This window comes from Plutella xylostella, chromosome 15, assembly GCF_932276165.1.
Source record: "Plutella xylostella chromosome 15, ilPluXylo3.1, whole genome shotgun sequence".
Lineage (NCBI taxonomy): Eukaryota > Metazoa > Arthropoda > Insecta > Lepidoptera > Plutellidae > Plutella > Plutella xylostella.
In genome coordinates, this window is record NC_063995.1 from 10211051 (window position 1) to 10232230 (window position 21180).

At 41.3% G+C, this 21180-nt stretch overlaps 4 protein-coding genes and 1 long non-coding RNA gene across 6 annotated transcripts; 2 read left to right on the plus strand and 3 right to left on the minus strand.

Moving 5' to 3' along the window:
* Window positions 1-756: 756 nt before the first annotated feature.
* LOC125488576 lies at window positions 757-8943 on the plus strand. The gene is made up of 5 exons (XM_048625709.1): window positions 757-881; window positions 1055-1183; window positions 1522-1972; window positions 8654-8811; window positions 8855-8943. Exons 2-5 carry the CDS (start codon window positions 1120-1122, stop codon window positions 8941-8943), a joined length of 762 nt encoding a protein of 253 aa, XP_048481666.1. The 5' UTR covers window positions 757-881; window positions 1055-1119.
* Window positions 2392-3232, minus strand: LOC125489599. The gene is made up of 2 exons (XR_007267081.1): window positions 2922-3232; window positions 2392-2527 (listed from the first exon to the last, which is right to left on the minus strand). It is a non-coding gene; the product is annotated as an uncharacterized LOC125489599 (long non-coding RNA).
* An 84-nt stretch (window positions 8944-9027) lies between the features above and the next one.
* Window positions 9028-15609, plus strand: LOC105388500. Of its 2 annotated transcripts, XM_048625862.1 has the most exons (11): window positions 9028-9134; window positions 9499-9671; window positions 10027-10131; window positions 10619-10767; window positions 11130-11234; window positions 11821-12045; window positions 12389-12584; window positions 12971-13124; window positions 13480-13599; window positions 14030-14149; window positions 15291-15609. In XM_048625862.1, the coding sequence occupies exons 1-11, from the start codon at window positions 9039-9041 to the stop codon at window positions 15348-15350; spliced, it is 1503 nt and encodes a 500-aa protein (XP_048481819.1). In that variant the 5' UTR covers window positions 9028-9038; the 3' UTR covers window positions 15351-15609. The 2 variants fall into 2 exon arrangements, with proteins under 2 accessions (XP_048481819.1, XP_048481820.1); XM_048625863.1 differs by lacking the exon at window positions 13480-13599.
* A 265-nt stretch (window positions 15610-15874) lies between these two features.
* Window positions 15875-19078, minus strand: LOC105387693. Its single transcript, XM_011558468.3, has 2 exons — window positions 18940-19078; window positions 15875-17166 (listed from the first exon to the last, which is right to left on the minus strand). Exons 1-2 carry the CDS (start codon window positions 19076-19078, stop codon window positions 16646-16648), a joined length of 660 nt encoding a protein of 219 aa, XP_011556770.1. The 3' UTR covers window positions 15875-16645.
* Window positions 19079-19396: 318 nt separating this feature from the next.
* LOC125489600 (ultraviolet-B receptor UVR8-like) lies at window positions 19397-21034 on the minus strand. Its single transcript, XM_048625864.1, has 2 exons — window positions 19801-21034; window positions 19397-19475 (listed from the first exon to the last, which is right to left on the minus strand). Exons 1-2 carry the CDS (start codon window positions 20927-20929, stop codon window positions 19444-19446), a joined length of 1161 nt encoding a protein of 386 aa, XP_048481821.1. The 5' UTR covers window positions 20930-21034; the 3' UTR covers window positions 19397-19443.
* Window positions 21035-21180: the final 146 nt, after the last annotated feature.

Sequence of the window (21180 nt, forward strand, 5' to 3'; positions counted from 1 at the left end):
CCAGCGCGGGCAGCTGGACCACGGCCTCCTGCCGGACTGCGACCAGAAACTCGCACTCACCATCAAACTGCCGAGCGGAGCTGGCGTGAGTATCTACCAAAGATTCCTTCTTGCCGTGTCTAAAAGATGTAGATGTAGACTAGAGTTTGTCAGCGTGATGAAAGGATTGACCAGTCAGATTATCGTCAGTTGTCAAGGTGAGAGATATTCGAGGATGCTTTCTTAGTGCATTCCAATGAGGTGCCGATAAACGTGAACCAGGCACCACGCAGTCGGCTTTACGTAGTGTTTTTCATGACTCGAATCTGCCACTGTTACATATGGCTTCAGATTTCCAATGTTCATTGCAGAAGAGCGACGGTGAAGAGTACATCCCAGTAGAGCAGGTTTTCTCGGCCGGGGCGCGCGCGCGGCTGCTCAACCCCTATGTGCTGCGCCTGCGCAGAGACCAGCCGCAGCAGGCCTACCCACTGACGCTGCGCGGGGTATGTCATCATCAAGTATTCGTCGTCAACCACTACCGGCTACCTATGGGCCTGCGATCTGGAGGCCTATGAATGGTTATAACTGCAATAAAGTTATTTAAACTTATTACATATTTTGCAGACCGTGACTGTAATGAAAAGCGAAGACGATTCTGTACAGAGGGTATGTCTTTTATTTTTACCCTATGTGACTCATATAAAATAGTTACCTGTCTGCGAACTGCGAAAACATTATGTTGATGATTATTGAATTTGCTATTATTAACTAGGTGGCTGCTTAATAGCTCTCATTTCAGAATCGCAGGGACGTTGTGTTATCCGAGGGAGACCAGTGGGCCAAGGGCCTGGCGTATATTCAGCGATTACTTAATACGGAATCTATTTCATCTTTTAAAAGTAAGTCATAAGACTGAAATTTATTTAGAATCAAAAAGTACGTATTGTTAATTCATTAAAGTTAAAATTATAAAAGTAATTAATTTAAAGCTTATACTAAACTTAATCGCTGAAACGATATAGGTAAGTATGAGTACGTCTCTGTAGACTAATATTGAATTAATTGCTTTCAGAGGGACTGACAAACTCTTCAGTTGAACCGACCGACTTGTATAAGAAGAGTTTCTATAACTTTTCCATGCCAAAAATCAGCATGAAAAATGCGAATTTCAGTGTTGATGACCTACAAAAAAAAGTGAATGGTAGGTACCTAATCATTCCTTTACAACCCAAATATATAAATTAAAATCTTCCAAAATAACAAGTGGTATGAAAATAAAGAAAAGGGCTATAGACTAGTACGGTCGACTAATAAAGTACAATGGCACCTACCTACCTAAGACTTACATAAAAATAAGTAAAGTATAGTTAGTAGGTATCCTTTGAATGGGTAGTAAAAGTTCCAATGCCATATATAACCAGTAGATCAAGACGTCATTAAAATAATGAAAAAGTAGGAGTCATCCACACTAGAACTAGAAAAATATCTGTTCTGTTTCCTATTAAACGTTAATTTAACAAATTGCATACTTATGTAAAGTTCCAGCACCGAAGAAGCCCGTAGCCAGCTGCCGCGGAAACAGCTTCGAGTCCTGGAAACGCAAGAAACGACACGAACACAACATCATCATCGAGAACAGCGTCGACGAAGACAAGATGCCAATCTGGAGGGCCAAGGACCAAGCCGACTCTTACATGGCTGCCACGGAAACTGAAAACCTTATCCTAAAAGCCAAAGACGCCGTTAAACCGAACGATAAATACGCAGACGAAAGAAGCGCAAGGAACAGCTTCAAAACGCAATCAACAAAATACAATAGGATGCTGAAAAATGATAACAATATGGCGAATATTAATAATAAGCAGTTTACGTTGTATGAGATTGGGGATCCGGAGTTCTGGCACAACGTCAACGTGCAACTGTTCGAGAAGGAGAGCGACAGCAGCGGCAAGACTGTGTGGAATGATCTCACCATGGGGAATATCGCCAGGTAAGTTAGTTGTCCACGAAATGTATTAATTTTATATCTTTTAAAAAATGACATTAATGTGGCCTATTCTTGATCTTCTTCTTAGCTGTTCAGCATTGAGTATGAATGGTCTGGAGACGAAATAGGCAGACGTTCCCCTCTGGCGGGGTGGTAGGCCAGAAAGGCCCACCGATTTATAAAAACTAGTTGCAGTCTCAATTTTCACTAGACTCCACAGAGTACATTAATTATTCTGAGAATAGAGCTATCAGTCACACGATGATATCAGCGCCAGCTGTAGATGTGCCCAGGAACTAAATTTCATATATGTATATATAGCACTAATGGTAATACATAGGTATTTTGATTTATTTCTAGCTATTTGTATCTATTAAATACCTACGAGATTAAAATAACGGGGATAAATTAATACATCAGGATAAGGTTTTCGACATTTATTTCTTTTTTTATAATACTCCACACATAACATTCCACCAATAGCATTGGTCCATTTTCTGAATCTTCCAGCATCCTTATCAGGATTGGGGAACCTATGTAAGGTACTGGTGGTTTCACCTGCAATAAAAACATTTATATTTAACCAGCATGACGGAGAGCCGTGGTGGCGTAATGGATAAGGCCTCGTCCTCTCAATCGAGAGTCTGTGGGTTCAAATCCTGGCCTGTACCAATGATATGGAGTTCATAGTTTAATGCCGCGCGGGATACTGGTTTCTACTCTTGGTTTCGCTTGAGCGTCGATGAACTACGAACGCGATCCATTACGGTATCGCCGAGTTGCTATGAATACGGTATCAGGTCCATTCTTTTGGCAACCGAGTTGTACATAGCTTGATAAGCCGCCACTAAGCACCAATCCTTCAGCTAGATTACATCAAACTTAATTTTACGACGGTAGACACAACACTCGTCCAAAGTCGGAACATTAATTAGTGAATATAGGTACTTACGTTTTTCATTCTGGTCACAACCAGGAATAAAACACTTATGTTTCGACGCCATAGTACAAAATCCAAATCAAGGTCAATTATAGTACTCGCAAAGGTCAGAAGGTGAGGAGGCAAATCAGAGTCCACGAAAAAGCTAGAGTTGTCGATAAAATCACAAAAATCCGAAAAAGTTATTTGTATTATGGCGGCCGTAATAACAAATAACGTTCCGTATTATGCACACATTGCGTGAATGACATATACACACTGAAATATTTTGTAGTATGCAAATTCTATATTTTTTAAACATATTGATGTCAGTATTAGTAATATAAATAAAAAAAAAAAAAAAAAAAAAACACGCACTCACGCCTTGTACTAATGTACTCCCTTGCGGGGTAGGCAGAGGTGCATTGCTGCACCCACTTTTCGCCAGAGTGTATGTTAGTAATATAAATATATATGTAATATGTAATGTTTTATTTTATAAAATTTTCGTGAATGACTAGATACTAAAATATTTAATAACTATTATAGCAGTTGAATTTGACGTAATATTTTGACTGTAAAGAAACGTATAGTGCCACAATCTTATCTGTTCCGGTGGCGACTTCGCTGTGATCGAATCCAGTGATGCCATCGATTAAATTTTGCCTATTTCTGGTTTAAACGACAATGCATTTCTGCTATTACCTATTGTTATAATTAGGTACATTCATAAGTATAGATAAATCAAAATATAGGGTCGATAGTTAATGAAAGAGGATATAATATATCAAACGACATTTGTTGTATGGTAAATTTGTCCACGGCGAACAGAAATAAAATATAAATAGTTCTGATTATGTTCTGATATAGGAGATTAAATCTAGATTACAATGGTATAGGTAATATATGTGGGTCGTGGGAATAACGAGATACGACTTAAAAAAAACTATTAATTATTATTTTTGAACACTTTAATTAACATTTTTAAAGTAAATAGAAACAAGAGCATACAATTAAAAGAAATTCAGACAGTATGCAAAGGTTAATTCATCATCATCATCATCACGACCCATCACGTCCCCACTGCTGGGGCACGGGTCTCCTTCCAAAGGCTAATTGCCAAAAAGCAATTTCTTTCAGCCAACTCTTGATAGGTTGGGAAAACAATGACATGTCATAAATCATCATTATTTCGTCTAAAATCGCTGCAGGTGCGAGAAATTCTTCTTGGTATACTGCATAAGATTTAAAGTATCATGTCATGTCCTCACACCTGTAATCAAAGAAAAATAAAGATTATATACTTTTCATCACGAGTATCACGACTATTCACGACCCATCCCGTCCCCACTCTCGGGAAAATATTTAATAAAATTACATGGAGTAAAATTATATGGGTAAAATTATTCGTCATATTTGGCAACACTAACCTGTAGCCGCTGCAACTCATTCTTCCAATTTTTCAAACGGAATTAAAGGCGCCTGAATATGTTATTCTTCCTGCATAAAAGCCAATATATATAGTACTACTTTTCTTGCATCACATTACAGCGCTTTTGGCATTATTTCACCCAGAAAATCACAAAAATAAATTAATAACGTAGCGTCAGCCTCTTCGCAGAAATTGACAACTCAAATAACGCACAGAGTATGAAATGACGTTTGACAATGACGTCTCGTTAGTTGCACATTTTGACCACCGGAACAGATAAGATTGTGGCACTATACCATTGCCGGAGTTTTAATAATTACCAGTATTAAAAATAAATAATAGTAAAATAATGTTGCCAGATATTATTTGGACTCAATTATCATTATTATAATTCTCATTACAGCGCCATCTATAGATGTGCTCACAAACTAAAAATTAGAGCTTGAAAAATAAGAGTGACATTTTGTATTAGCTGAAAAGCCCATGCTAGACTCAATCTAGTTGGCAAAGCGTTCGTTTCATAGAAAATGATTTGTTTACATACTAAAATGACAGCTTCAATTCATAGAATATCCGGATTCCGGATTTGATCACAGATTTGGTCATGGTTTATTGTTATTAGCATAGCAACCAATGTCAAAAAAATGCAATAGTGATGTACCGGTATGTAGATATATATGTATTAATCGACAAAAAAGGTCATAGCCCTTTCGAACCTGAGATTTTTTTTCTATCATATGTTAAAAAAATTAGCATAATATTGCCTTTTATGCCTAAAAGGGCTAGGGAAAAATAATTAAAAAAATCATGCATTTTCTGTTTTCCCGGAAAAGCCGTAGCACGTTCGTGCTATCTGGGTTTCAATACCACTAATACGCAATTGTGCATTACCATATTTTACTTAGGATACCTATTTAATTGACTGAAATAAAAAACAGAAAATATGTTTTAAACACTTTCTTAAATCAATCATTGCAACAATATTATAAAAAAATAAAAAAACTTAGCTTTTTGGCTATTTTTTTTATTCTAATGATAATAATATAGTTTTGAATTCCGAAACATAAATAACATATTTAAGGCGTGAAATATGAAAGCGAAGTACTTATTAAGGTACAATACTAAAAATAAATCATTATTAACTTAAATCTTAAGTTTCAGCATATATTGAAAATGGTTCTACCTTTTTTGGCCTAAGATTTATTTGCCTAATCTCGTATTGCATAGTAACGTTTGGTCAAAGTCTCGTTTCGCCGAAAATCGTATGGCATAAATCTCGATTAGTAAAAAGTTATTTCGCATTATCTTGTTTAGCCTAATAATGGTATGGCCAAATCTTGAATAACCTAATAATAGGTTTATACAAAGTAATAATATTTGTTTGGCTTTAACTTTGACGGAGCGTCTCTCTATAGCGCAAACTGGTGCCTTGTATTGTTTCCGCTGTTTGGAAAACGCTCCGCTCCGCTTCGCTGCGCTCCGCTTTGGTTTTGATGAACATGTGCACCTAGCACGCTCCTCCTTGCTTTGCTCGTCGTCGCACCTATCTTAAGGTTTCGATCTCATGGGGTTTGTAATAATTATATTGCTCGTTAACTTTGGATTTTTTAATCATTCAATATCGTGATTTTCGGGATGTAGGAGAAAAATACCACAATTTGTACATTTACTACATACTTAATATATTATTTATTAAGATAACATTAGGAGAAACAAGATTATACATAGGTATAGACGAACTTGAATTTGAGCAAACGAAACTTAGGTGTTTAAAGATTGTGCCTAAAGAGTTTTAGACGAAACGAGCCTTATGCCACATAAGTCTTGGCAAAGTGATGGTTCGGCCAAAAAAGTTTAGACCATACGAGTTATGCGAAATGAGTTTTGGTCAATAAAGATTATGCGAGATGAGGGGAACCCATTGAAAATAATAATAATAATGATAATCATAAAATAGCAGGGCAGCTTCTGGCCAGCTGTTGGGCATTAGAGACTCCACCCACCAGATTCTACGGAGAACCCTTGTTCCTCGTCTCTGGCTTGCCTTTATTGGTTGTCCAGAACACTGAAGAGGAACAGGATCTCCCACCCCTTGCTTGGCTGGTTTGAGTGGTGTTGCGCTAGAGCAGAAATGCTCAAAGAGGGATGTGTTACCCAGTAAGGTATTGTAGAGATCTTCACCCATAACTTGATTATTCTGAGAGCTGTGGAATCCCTCTCCATCCTTAGTACCTCATGTCATGTTGCCCCCTTGCTGCTACGCCACTGTAATGTGCTAGCGACTGTTTTGGGAGTATGGGGGTTCATTGGCTGTGTGTGCAAGTCACCCCCTGCCTTTTTATCTTTTTTTATTTTATTTTTTATTTTATCCATGTGCGAAATATATAGGTCAGACAGGAGCCATAGTCCTTCCATAGTCCCAGTTACCCAGTCCATTTAGCACCCATTCCATAACCCTTTATTTATTTTCTCCATATCTTAGAACAGTCCTGCACCAACTGGGGGGTTTCTTTGGGCTTTCTTCTATAGTCTAAGCAGGGAATATCGTCGGTTGGTGTCACATTTCATATAGATTAATTTTGTCAAACGGGTCCCTACATAATAATTTGGCCCATGAATGCCTTCCAAATGTCTGGGGCCCCATGGAACTGGTTCATGGAATGAAAAGTACTATTATTATGACAAAAACTACCTCATGCAATTTTGTGCATTTGTACATTTTGAACCTGAACCGCACATTTGTGCGTTTCAGTTTTGTCGGACAAAAATTATTACGGAATCATTGTGTTGCGCAAACTTTACTATGCTTACAACAAAGATAAGACTGTAATATTACAATGTAGCAAAAAATATTTGAAGAAAATTAGCTAAAACAGCAAAATTACATTAATTCCTAAACACGCTCGCTGTCAGGTTCAAGGAACACCGCCAATTTCTTCGCCTGTCACAGGCCAACTGATTTCAAATATCAACCATATTTTTTTTAGGCATTTACAACGATACGCACAAACGATGCATTTCGGTTCCACACGGTGAAATAAGTTTAACGCTAAAGTAGAATTTCTAAAAAATCGAGGGCACATTCGTATCATTCAGGTTCGAAAGGGATAGTTGGGAAGCGTCCGTAGTCGAATTGGCTTCAGTAATCGTAACTGATCACTGAGGTTAAGCAATAACTGACACGGTCAGCCATTGGTAGGTACAGCATGAGTTACCGATTTCAAATGGTTCTTTTCTGGACGCTTCCGTGCTTCGGACGGGACGTTAAGCCGTGGGTCCCGGTTGCTGCTTCGGCAGCACAGTCGTTAAGCCTAGTCAGAGGCCGCCCGAAGGGGCGGCTTGAAAGCATCTGACCGTCGGGTTGCCCACTTACTCGACAACTTCAGTGCATTGTACTCATTCAAAAACGGCGATACGGCTCGCGACCTATCACGTGAGTATAAATGTACAGCGAAAAGCGGGTGACTTCGTTTATTAATAATTCCTAATTAAATTTAACTATACCTAATTAATTTGAAATTGGTATTTCTAACCCATGTTCTCGAATTCATCGATAACACTTATCGATAATTGTTACATCCATTGGCAAGAAAAATGAAGACACTGTGTTCATTATTAAATGTCACTTCACGTAACCCTTATTGCTGGGAATTAAAACTCATAATGATATGTCCCATGAGACATAATCATGGTAAACGGTAAAACGGTTCCCCCCGCAAAAATTGGCAGACTTTTTTGTATCAAGAAAGATCGCTATGGCGCTTCCCGAGGGTACACCCGAGTCCGCGTTGATCTATGCTGTTCAGTGACAAACACAAGGTCGTCACCGAGGTCAAAGGGTTAATTTAGATTAGATGAGCATCACTTCCTGGCTGCCTTTTGACTACCCAAGCAACGGCGAGCTTATTTATAGGGCATAAAAATCTAAATATGGGAGATGGTGATGATGGGAGCTCAGTCGGGTAAGCGCCCACTTCTCACGCCAGAGATGCGGGTTCGAATCCCGGCGCTGACATGTACCAATGAGTTCTTTTCTGAATTAAGTACCTACAATGTATAACATCGCTCTTACGGTGAAGGAAAACATCGTGAGGAAACCTGCATATCTAGATTTAGCACATCTAGATATGTGAACCCAGCGTGGTGGGAAATGGTCCAAGCTTAGGAAGGCAGTTTACCTTGGGGATATGCACAACGGTTCCATTCGAGAGAGCCAGGTGCAGGTACTTACACCCCCACAGACAATAGAATAGAATAGAATCTAAATATGGACGGCCAGGCGTATCCGGCAATAGACGCTGATGATGCTGATCCCCCGTCACGTTCCTTGCAGCGTGGGCCCGCAGAGCCCGCAGTACGAGGGCCCCGGGCTGGCGGCGCAGTACCGCTCGCTGGACTGGCTGGACCGCGCCCAGTTCTCGCTGCCCAACCAGCCTCTCTGCTTGCTGGTGGCCGAGGGCGATCCCTTCGACGAACGAGTTGACAGTGAAGGTAGCCTTAACTGTGATATCTTGTTTTTTGGTGAAACTTTAAGGGTCCCTATTGGTGCAGTGCGCTGCGTTGTGTCGCGTCATCGTCCACGCAAAAGGAATGGTCATTAAAAATATGGCAGCGACGCATTAATGCACCAATGGGGCCTCGGCCTAACTCATCTTGAATGTCTTTTGTTTAAAAAAATCATCACTTATCAGTTGGTTTTTTCAGATGAAACTAGTTACATGATAGTCCCAGAAGAAGATATTTCTGGAGCTGATCACATTTTCAGGAAGAGATACTCAAATTATTCGGATATTAACAATGGGGACAATGCACAGGTATAGTAAAATTACTTATGTACCTAAGTTTTGTATACTTACATAAACTATATACGGTCAAATACTTCCAACCAAGTCGATGCTGGACATGCTACATGCTGGTGTCTTGCGGCGGCGCCTACCTCGCCATACCGCTGCCGCTGCGGGAGCCGCGATCCTCTTATCTTCTTCACTACACTAAAACCTAACCTATCCTAACCCTCCCTTCTGCTCTTTAAGCATACCTGAGATACAAAGTACATAGGGTACCTTACTTTAGGTTTGATTATTAAATATTTAGAATAGTTATAATTTATATGATTTTTGTAGATTTTTAATAATTTTATTAGTTATTTAACATAGTTTAATAAATTTATCTTCCTAGCAATCGTCGCGCGTGCTGGTCCGCACGTCCCGCGCGTGGGCCGGCGCCCCTGAAGACTCGCTGTCGGTGGTGACTCGCGACACGGGCGCCTACCTAGCGCTGCCGCTGCGGGGGCCGCGCGCGCAGATCGACCTCGAGGCGAGGGCTGACCACAACACTCTTGTACGTGTTGGGTCGGTGATTTCAACTTTACTCTGTTTGTTTTGGGCTCCTTTAGTTACCTCTTTCACTAGAGAGTTAATCATCATCAGCCCTAATCGACCACTGCTGGAATTTGGCCTCGCAAAGAGTGTCGCGCACAACACTTATGTTCTCGGCATCAAACCACTACCGATCCTACCCAGCCAATAGACTCGACACATTTCACTCTGCGCTTTCCTGCACAACAATTTGCCTAGGTCCTCTATTCGTGCATCTAGGAGCCATACAAGGTTTATCAGAAGTAAACTCATTAGTTAATAATAAGATTAGGTTTTCGACCGTATCTCAATATCAATAACAATACCTTATTATTCCTCGTTCCGTCAGTGCGTCGGGGCGCATAAACACCGTGACGTCGGACGCCACGCGGCCCGCGCGCGCCTCCGTCACCGTGCACGCCACTAACACCGGCCTCGCTGCTGCCAGCTTCTCGTTAGTACACCTGCTAGCATTAGGGCGCTTACATAAAGAACCGGGTTCCCTGTATCTGCCCGTACCGGTAACTTGATTAGGTATGCGAACTGAGAGATTTAAAACCGGGCAATGCTCTAGCGTACTCGCAGTAAGATAAACAGCAGTTTACCGGTATGGGTAGATATACAGGGAACCCAGTCTTTAGGCTATGTAAGCACTTGATGTATGGAGACATTTTAAAGGACCCAAGGTAAATGTGTCAGATCCGCTCGACGCTACATTGGTGCTCTATGTCGAGATTCAACAGCATCAGCTGGAAAACGTCCATTTCTGGATATATGGTCTGTCCAAGAAGCGCCATCACACCTGTCGTCAATATACTCGGCTCGCCTCATACTACTCAGAAGTCATCGGTCTGAGATGGGATTCAGCGATCATTATTCTGAAGTTGCACCTAAAACTGCATTAACTACCGTATGGCTAACTTTCTGTCTTTTACACGCAGCGTGGTGCTAAAAGACTGCGGTCCGGAGCTGTCACTGGGGCTGCAGCGGGCGACCCGCAGCGCGGCGCAGCTGGTGCCGCCGCGACACACGCGCCGCTACTCGCTGCCGCTGCCCGCCGCGCTGCCCGCCCACACCACACGCTGCTCCGGTTAGTTACTCACTTGGGAGCCAGCTGGGTAAATACTTTACGGTGCACGAAAGAACGAGTGACGTACACAAGTCCGGCGCACCCTGGACAGGTGGACTGTCTACATACTATAGGTACAACTAACGCTGGACTAATTGAAGAAGAAAAATCTTCTAAATTCTAATAAAAAAAACTATTTAACTAGATAAGTAAGTATTATTGCTTTTACATATGGTAAGTAGGTACGATTACTTACAGGGTCAAATCGGATTGTAGCCTCCTTTCCGGAACCTCGTATATGTCTGTGGTCTGAAGTAAATCTTTTCCCACGAGTCGTCGAAAGCCGCGTATCTACTGCATACTGAAGTGTAGTTTCCTTCCAGTGTCGCTGGTGAACGACCGCGGCGAGGCGGTGGCGACGCGCGACGCGGCGGTCAAGCAGGGCGACCGCTGCTTCTGCGTGTGGCACTGCGACTGCGTATGTCTCAGTGAGTGCTTGTGTGGCAGCCGCATCGTATAATCCGCCGACATTACGACTAGCCGCATTACAAAACAGGGCCGCTTTGTACCTACCTAATGCGGCAGATCAACGTTTGCACCTGACATCTGCATCACATGACATATATTAATAGACCATTGAGAAGACCATCTTCCATGGTCTTTTTGGTCGGGAAGCCACCAAATATTTGGCATCAACAAACATTGTATTGAATATTTAGATCACATCGAGTAGCGTGCTTAGAAAGAGGCCTATACCCAGCAGTGGACTGCTATCAGCTGAAAAAGAAAAATAATGTACGGTCAGCTGCAAAAGTCCTTAGGTATATACTTCTTTTCAAACTGAAGAACCGTCAATATTTCAATGAATAGATAGGTGGTTTCAATTTGACAAGGTACAAAAGTGTATAGCTACTTAACGCATGACTGACACCTATATAAATTACTTAAATTATATCAAAAAAATTATGTCTGGCAATAATCGGTTCTTTATCTGTGTATTATCGATGGACTAAACTAATACTTAGTTACCAACGGCAACGTACCAACGCAACCCTACAACCCTACCACCCACAGGTGAAGACCCGAAGCTGCTCTGCCAGCCGCTGCCGCCCGCGCTGCTGGCGGCGGCCGGGGTGCCCGCCCCCGCGCGCCCGCGCCCACGCCCCCGCCGCGCCTCCGGCCTGCTGACCTCGCTCATGCGCAGCTGCAGCTCCGGCGTCGGCCCGGACTTCTTCTGCTCCACGCTCATCAGGATCATTGCGTTCGCGTGGCTCGCGATTTTTAGTCTGTTGGTTGCTGGTTAGTGGTTAGTTGGGCTGGGGAACGATGTGGTGGTTGTGTCTGTAGTCTGTTGTAGGTTAAATACCTTCGCCATCAAGGCTTGTGCTTTCTGTGTGTAAGAGTACGCAGTGTTGGAGTATATTCAATGAAACTAGGTTTATAATACTTCTGCTTATGTAATTCAGCTTTAAAAGACCTGAGAAATATTACATTCGATGCATGGAAGTTCTACTTCCATGATTGCACGCGATAATATTATAGGATGGCTGTAACCTAATTTTTACCCTCTTCTGTTACCATTTTGCAACCTTCTTTCTTACCAATGTGACGACCTTCTGATTTGGTTGAACCATTCCGTCAGGTTTCGTGAAGGGTCTGATCGGCGTGTTCAGCCTGCGCGTGGCGTACTTCTGGCTGGAGTACGTGGCGCGCCTGCCGCCGAAGCCGCTGCGGGCGTACCAGGAGCCCTGGCTGAAGGAGTGCAAGGTCAAGATCGACAAGCAAGGCTGGGCCGTGCACCCGAGGACTGGGCAGAGGACTGTGCATTCTATGACGCTGTGAGTTGGCTTTTTGCATTGTTTGTATAGCTGTTCAATGTGAAGTTGCAGTGTGTATCTTTACAGGGTGGATTTTACTCGTGAGTGAGGTTTGTGTCCAGATCTATGACTTTGAGAGTTGGCCCCATAACGAATTTTCGCACGTCTACTTTATGACTTTTTTGTGGTGTCCAACTCCAAATACATCTTTCGATAAGTATTTATACTTAAACGGCCAACCGTTTTCGATATATATCTATAAATGTAACTGCGCAGGCATTTAAATGCCGCACTTAACCCTCTGTACTACCATAGGAATACCATAGGACAGCACCATCAACCAAACCTACCAACTGATAAAACAAAAGAATGATTCCCTACCAACACCTGCATTCGTTTTCCACCAGCATGCGAATGATTCTGCTGAACTCGACGCTGTTCGTGACGCTGGCCGCCATGACGCTCAACAACTGGATCCGCTACCTCATCAGCTCGGAGGCCAAGAAGGAGACCGTGGTGCTGCCCACCTACGGAGCCAAGTACCACACCATGGACGTGCAGGTGACTGACGACAAATATTGATAAATATTTGTTTCTCTTTTGTTTTCTTTTGTCCTGACTGGTGTGAATGTGTCTAGCTACATGTACCTACCTACTCGGAAAATTTGTGCCGACTACTGCCGACACTATATTTCTAATACTACTGCTAAGTAATAGTTAGATACTTATGCGATGATTGCGTAGGTATAGTGTTTCATACATACCTAAATGCGAGGCGAGCGATCCTTCCAACAGTGAGGAATTGCACTTATTTCCTATCAATATTCGGTTTACTCATCATCTCCTACTTCCCTTTTCTCTATAAAACTTATACCTATTAAGTACCGACTATAGTGCAATCCCTCACTGTTGCTAGACGGCGGAGGGGGGCCGGCGGCGGCGGCGCGGGCGCTTCGCCCCGCGCTGGATGTCGCCGCACGCCGAGACACTGTCCTCCGAGCTGTGGACCACCGCCTTCCCGTCTGAAGCTACCCTGGTGAGTGCCTATCCGTGTCGTGTGAGGTCACGTTGGTGAGTTGCTGCCTTCAGGTCTGTAGCTGCAGAGCACTACATTCCCGTCTAAAGCCACACGGTGACATACTGATATTTCCTATCTGCTATGGTCACTGTATGCCTTGCTGTCTGCTGAAAGTCTTGCTGAGTCACTTCCTTCCTGTTTGTAAAAGTCATAGTCATGGTGATTTACTGTCCTCCTAAACAATAGTGGGAGCATTTTGGGCACTAGACATTTTGCTCCGGAACGATGAGAAGCCGATGAATACGCAGTACTTCAGTAGGACTGTTTCTCTGCGCGAACGGTGACAAAAACTCTTACCTCCACTAAGCTCTATATTCCCTCTACCTCTACTATCTATTATCCACTAGGTTAGTTACTCAATCCCCTAAACTTCATGATTCCGTTGCAGATGAAGCCGCTTCTCCTGGAGAACTACCGGCGCGCGGAGGCGTGCCAGTCCTCGCTGGACTCGGAGCAGGACGAGCAGTACGTGCTCACGCAGATGCAGAAGAGCCGGGAGTCACTCGCTGTAAGATATTGTACTGCTGTCGTATAGATACCTAATATGAGTACGCCAACGGGCAGCGGGCGAATCGGGCCGCCCGGAGTAGTATTATACAGGGTGTCCCAAAAGTCAACGTCATCCCTTAAATGGCTGATAGGTCAGCTCATGAGAGGCCAGAATATCACAATATGACCTTAGTAAAAACTCGATAATTTTCGAGTTATTGACACTTTTATAAATTTGCTGAAAATCGACACCTTGGATCAGTTTTTTGCGTGCCGCCGGTACAAAAATCCATATTGTTAGAATTTGTTTGGTGTTGCATCACCCTGTATAGCCCTGCTATTGATCGCAGTCAAAAAAATATCGATATTTACTCGATAGCTATTTACTCGATATTTTTTTTGACTGCGATCAATAGCAGGGCTATACAGGGTGATGCAACACCAAACAAATTCTAACAATATGGATTTTTGTACCGGCGGCACGCAAAAAACTGATCCAAGGTGTCGATTTTCAGCAAATTTATAAAAGTGTCAATATCTCGAAAATTATCGAGTTTTTACTAAGGTCATATTGTGATATTCTGGACTCTCATGAGCTGACCTATCAGCCCTTTAAGGGATGACGTTGACTTTTGGGACAACCTGTATGTAGTTACTCTATGGCGGAGAATTACATACAAATCTCCGGCTATAATGGGTAAAGTAACTCTAGTATTTAGTCTGTGGCCGCCACTTCAACCGCACCCGCTGGCGTCGTGGACGCGACCTAATAAATGAGAGAGAAATATGGCGTTTCCTGAGTTATTCAAAATTATTACTTACATCTCTATTTTACTCTGGCGTAGTTTAGTTGTGAGAGGTCGGCTACGCAACTAGTCGAGGCGGTGACCAGGTGCTTAGAGTTGTTTCAGGTTGCGTCCCCAGTAGGGAAACTGTTTGCCTGAGCTAGCGGCGCGGCGTATCGGTTTAGTATGCCGAGCGTTCATATTATACATACTTTGCTAATTTTGATCTAAGTCTACACAATTTGTAGCGTTACGCGCCTAGAGAAGGGTGAACAGTTTGCGTACTGGGAAGCAAGCCTTAATAACATTTATTTAACTAAAATTATAGCAGCAGCCACTCTACTAACTAATAATGTGCTATCTATTATCCAACAGAAAAGTCACCGCAAGCATTCGGCCATGTCAGGAGGACACAGCAGCTCTACGCATCGATAGTACCTAACTACCTTCGGGAAATTTCTTTTATTTCAGTTATGTAGTTAAGGAGTAGGTAACTAACCTAAAGTTCCCAACTGATGTCTAGAGGTAGGTATACTTCCTAAGTTTATATTATGTACCTAGTTCATTTAATATACTTATGTTTTAGAATCTGATTTATAGGTAATGATTTCAACATTTTAGTTAATTATTTGTTGTAATTTAATAAGCTTTTAATTTAATAGATGCTTTAATTTATGGTGTTACAATAATTAGATTAATTAGATAACTTTACTTAGGTACTTACGTTCTTATTTATTTTATAATTGTATTATTATGAGAAATTTTATTAATAAATACAAATATTTACTAAATACTACATATTTGGTTTTAATAATACTTACTACCTGTGAGTATTCTATTAGTTATGTATGTTAATACCACATAATGTGCTTATGTTAATCTAAATTTTCGAGATTAGATCATTTTTATACCTAAGTGTCTAACGTAAATTAAGGGGAATAAAGTACAAAACTATAATTCAATTTAGGGTTTTTATAATCCAGTTTATTATTTTCTTTACTTATCTAATTAGTAATTACCGACAATGTAATTACTTTTACCTAGTACTTATACTAATTTAACATTAAATAACACAAAAATACTTTATAATTAACTATACTATAGTTACTAAGTTAGAAATCGTTCATAATGAGATCTTTCAGAGATTAGTACCTATTATAAGTATTTCTAACAATCAATGTGAGACAATGTGTGTGTCTTACTACAGAGTGTCGTTAATTATTTTTTTTAGATAGATGAATTATGTCTTTATTTAAACGCTAACATAAGTATAGCACTATTGTTAGTTAAGTAACAGTCATATTATAACATAATAAATGTGTCAATAGTGTTTGTGAAAGCAGTAACATCGAGAGGAATTTATAACGCATCGCTTCACAAGCTTTGTATATATGATTATATTATTATTTATTTGTATTTTGGGATATAAAATAAATGATGTGGCTATGCCTACATCGAATTTCGTCGAGAAATACACCAAAAGTTCTTTGGAATTAGGAAAAGATCGAGGCGAAACCTGCACACATCTATATTTAGCATATCTGATGGTCGTTTGAGGATAATTTAAGTTATCCAAATCAAATAATTTACATTCCTATTTCCTACCAGGGTTACCAGCGACTGTTTGGCACCTAGCAGGTGACTAGTAAACAAAAAAACACTGGGAAATGCGCCTACTTAGAATCAGAACTGCTATGCGACAGCCGCGAGACACACCCCGAGCCCGACCCTCAGTCGGAGCAGCTGCTCTGCGAGTGATGCGAGTAATCGTCGGTCACTATTTCAGTCTTCACTTCCACACCCAAATCCTCATCCAACGCCTCATCCCCGTGCCTCTGCATATTCAACTGTTGTTCCGCCTCAATGATAACAGAAAATATATTTTTCTTGACTTGCGTCTGCATCCACAGGGGCATTTCTTTGGTGCTTTGCAGCATGCAGCTGAAGAATGATTCCAGTGCGTTTCCGTTGACGCTGCTGGTGAGTTCCACGCGGCGGCGCTTCATGGCCTGCTGGCTCTCGGAGCCGTCCTCCGTCGTGGACACGTCCTGCTCGGGCACGTACAGCTCGGTCATGTCGATGTGCTCGGTGATGCGGTGCTTCATGTGCGGCTCCAGGAACTGCATGGCCTTGGCGTACTTCCAGGTGGTGACTTGCGCCGGCAGCAGCTTGTTCTTGCCGAGCTTGGCCCGCTTCAGCGCGTCGCGGTGGTTGTCACGCAGCTTCTTCCATTCCACTTTTGCTTGTGGTGCTATGATGGAAATAAATTGGTGAGATTTGATTCAGTAACTAATTGAATAATTTGTAGAGGAGACTGTATACTAGGTGATGGTTGATATGACTGTAGGGGTTAATGTCTTGGGTTCGATTCTAGACCCGAGTATAGTTCGGTATATTTTCTTAATTTATCTAATTTAATTGTAGCTTCAAACATAATAAGAACCCAATATAAAGTGCCTGATAAAATAATAAAGGCAACTCGCTGCAATGTGTCTTCATCACACAACCACTGTATTGTATAATGCAATTTTAGAAGGCCATCCCAGGAGGGTTGTTACGTATCTACAGGTGGCTCTGAACCAATCTTAATACAGTGAAACTATAAAGTCCTGAAATTAAATGAGGGCACTGCTATCTTTCATGTAGCAACCCTATATAGCGAAACATAACTGACTTTGATACTTGAAATTTTGCCTGTTAACTTCCTACCTATTTATGTATTTAAAAACAACTTACCATTCACAAAAAAGTTCTTATACAAGCTAGAAGGTGTTAATATGAAGGCTAATAGTGAAACCAATAAATATTTATTTAGATAACGTTATTACAACTGTATAAAAAAACTGGATCTGTAGACGAAGGGCACACATAGTAAAGACATCAATTTCTCTTTTTGGACGGCCAGTTCTGTTTCTTCCAGGAGTTAGAAATATTCCATATTTATCCCTCTTTGGCACGCTGGTCCGATATAACTATAAAATAAAATAAAAAAATCTTTGTGAGTTACACAATGCCCCCCAAATTCACATAATGTGAATTTAGTAAGTAAACAAACAAATATCTTCAAGTATCAAAATGTTAAGGTTTGACTCAACTGAAACCAGATGAAACCTACAATCAGTGGTATGTAAACAATGTTCGACTTGGGCTCTAAACCTAGGTTTATCGATAAATGAAGCGTTGTTACTAATAAAAAATGAGTTATTACAATTTGTACAAAGCTACATACCCGTCATAGACGCTGTACGAGCGTAAACATCCTCCAAATTCGACAGAATGTGTCCAGCTTGATGTTCCGCTAAACATTGTATTAAAACTCGATAAATAACTTCACTAGCTTGACTACGAATACTTTTCTTCATCTTCCTAATTGCAACCAAGCGTATATTGTTGCTTTTATCTAGATAATTCTTATAATTAATAAGAAAATTCAAAAAAACTGCCAACCGCCTATTGACATAAACAATTGTTATGACTTTTATGTTTCTTTTCTAATGGTGCCAGGCTCCTGAAAATTTTAGTTCCTCAAACATTAATTTCAGGACTTTATAGTTTCACTGTAGGTAAGGTACCTAATCAGAGCGTAACGGAGCGAAGCGAAACGTTTTTCATAGTGTAACGTAATCTAAGGTACCAAGACTACCAAGTCAAACTTAAGTCACCTCTCAATTTGATCCGAGGGATAAAACGTGCAATACAAGAAAAGAAAGTGAACATGGGCAATCGGCAACCGGCACGGCAACGCCGAACATTACATAGGTACTTGACCGATAGTACACAATGTACACATCCTACTACAATGCCACAGACAGACACACCTATTAAGTATAACGTAAGTAGGTACAACTTACAACCCTGTTTTTCATCAAGTGTGGTACAAAATAATACGAAGTAAAAAATGTGACCTCTGTCGGCCGGCAGCGGCGCAGGGCGGCTGTCAACATCTGCGCGCGCCACCCGCCGCGCGCCGCTCGCTGTTTCACACTCCACAACACAAATAGGTATCAATAGACAGGACACTCACGGTTCCGAATGCCCCTTATGTTGACCTCCTGGATCACCCTTTGCCAGGCGGCGTCCTTGATGTGTGCGTCTCGATAGTCGGGATGCTGGGGGTTCCACAAACTGGGCTGTTTCCTCACGGCTTCTATGAATCGCTCCATGTTTGCGGCGGCGGAGAACGCGGTGTGCGCGCGCGGACGGCCGGAGCGGAACTGGTCCGGCGGGCTCGCTCGGCGCCGCTCCTCCCCGCCCCCGCTCCGCCGCCGCCTCTTTCAGCTCGAGCGACTTTGCCCCTCGGTTCCGCCTCGCCTCGCGCCGCTGCGCGCGAGGTTATTGTTCGCTCGGTTTTTTACACGCGCGAGTGCGAAATGCGGGGTGTTATGAAAATTGAATTATGAGTGTGCTGTCTGTATCTAAATTTGTTATTTGATGATAGTTTGTGAAAATATCTTCATACTAGTTACTCAGTATTTTTATCTTACGTATTAAATTTTAGTGCTTTCTGGGGTATCAAAAAGTTCATTTTTTATTGCCCAACCTCCCAACCAACACTCTCAACTGAAAAAGGGTATTTAATTAGTTTTAGGGCTTGTTTCACAGGCTACCTGTTGGATAAATTACATCCTGTCACTCTCTGTAATTAATGTTTTAGACATAATGAATGTATTTACATGCTTTCACTGTCTAAAATGTTGGATAAAACTATCCAACAGGTAACCATTAACCAGACATGTGAAACAAGCCCTTAATTAATTATTATTTAGTTTTTAACTGCCCTCCTGAAAGTTACAGCTTGTACAATGGTCCATGCTATGTGAACACATACACATAGAAAATATCCCTATTGATTAAAAAATAAGAGTAAATAATTAAATTTACTAACTTTTTATTCTCTTTTTAACAACATCTTTGGATAATACACAAGTAGACCAGTGACCACACTGTAAACTGGCATCAAATTCACAGACAAAAGATTTCTTAAAACTATCAAGTTTGGCTATTTCTTCTGGATCAAATCCCAATTGGCCATATTTATTAATCCCAGTGGTCCAAACAGTATTATCTTCCAGAACAATAGCCGAGTGTCTACTTCCACAAGCTATATCCTTTACATTTGTCTCAATAACATTCTCTTCATCATCATAGAGCTCTACTAGGGTTGGAACAGGATAGCTGTTCAAACCTTCTTTTTTTTCATCTCCTCTTCTGATTCCTAGCTGGCCAGTATCATTCCAGCCCCAAGCATAGAGGTCCCCAGACTCACTGAGTGCCAGTGAGTGCCAACCTCCTGCCTTTATCTTTATCACTCTGATGCCGGACAAAGCTTCCACTTCTGTGGGTTCCTCCAAGGTGATCAGGTCCCCATGCCCGAGCTGGCATCTTTTTCCATTTCCCCAAGTGTAGATGTGACCTTTATCAGTCAGCAGAATTCCGTGTTCATAGCCATAGTCTACATCACAGACTCGCCCAATGCAATGGCTTGTGTCAATTTTAGTAAGTGCATCATAGATGGATCCGTCAGATGTGAGCAGTATAAATGAATATGGCGTTGGCACTGCTTTTACTATAACAGTTTCTGTTTTCGGCTTTTTACAAGGTGATTCTTGTTCATTTGTAAATATATCTTCAGATGTATTAATTTTCTTGTACTGCCAGTTCCATGTAGCAACATCTTCAATATTTAAAAGCCAAATATCATAAGATATTTTGTTTATTAGGTAAAGCTTTAAGTCATTTCCTGTTAAGATTAAACTGGTATGTTTGTAGCATTTCAGCTGATCAGGGAGCTTCACTTCTGTCAGTGCACTGTCGCTGCCGCACCATGCCCCCGCTAAATAGAATGTATCTTTAAATATAAATATATTGTAAGACCAATTTGAGCACAATAGTTGAGCTTCTTTGAGTTTAAAAGAAGAGTTGTATCCTTCCAGGGTAATATCTTGAAACTTTGAAATAAATAGTTCAGCACAAGGCCATTGCCCATGAACGTTAGAACCACTTAGCACATACATCTCATTGGATGTCTATGAGTATCAGGGAGGTGTTTTATTATATTTTACCAATTAAATTATGAAAATAAACTAACAAATACAACTTTTTATTTGTTTACTTTATGCGGCATTCAGATTTTGTCATTTTTGACAGTTCGTGTTCGTGTTGCATGAAGCGAGATCTTAATATTCTGGGAATTAAGCAGACAACAGCACCTGCTGCTACACGGGTTTTCGTCGATAAAAAATATCTATATCACGTTTCGCCATAA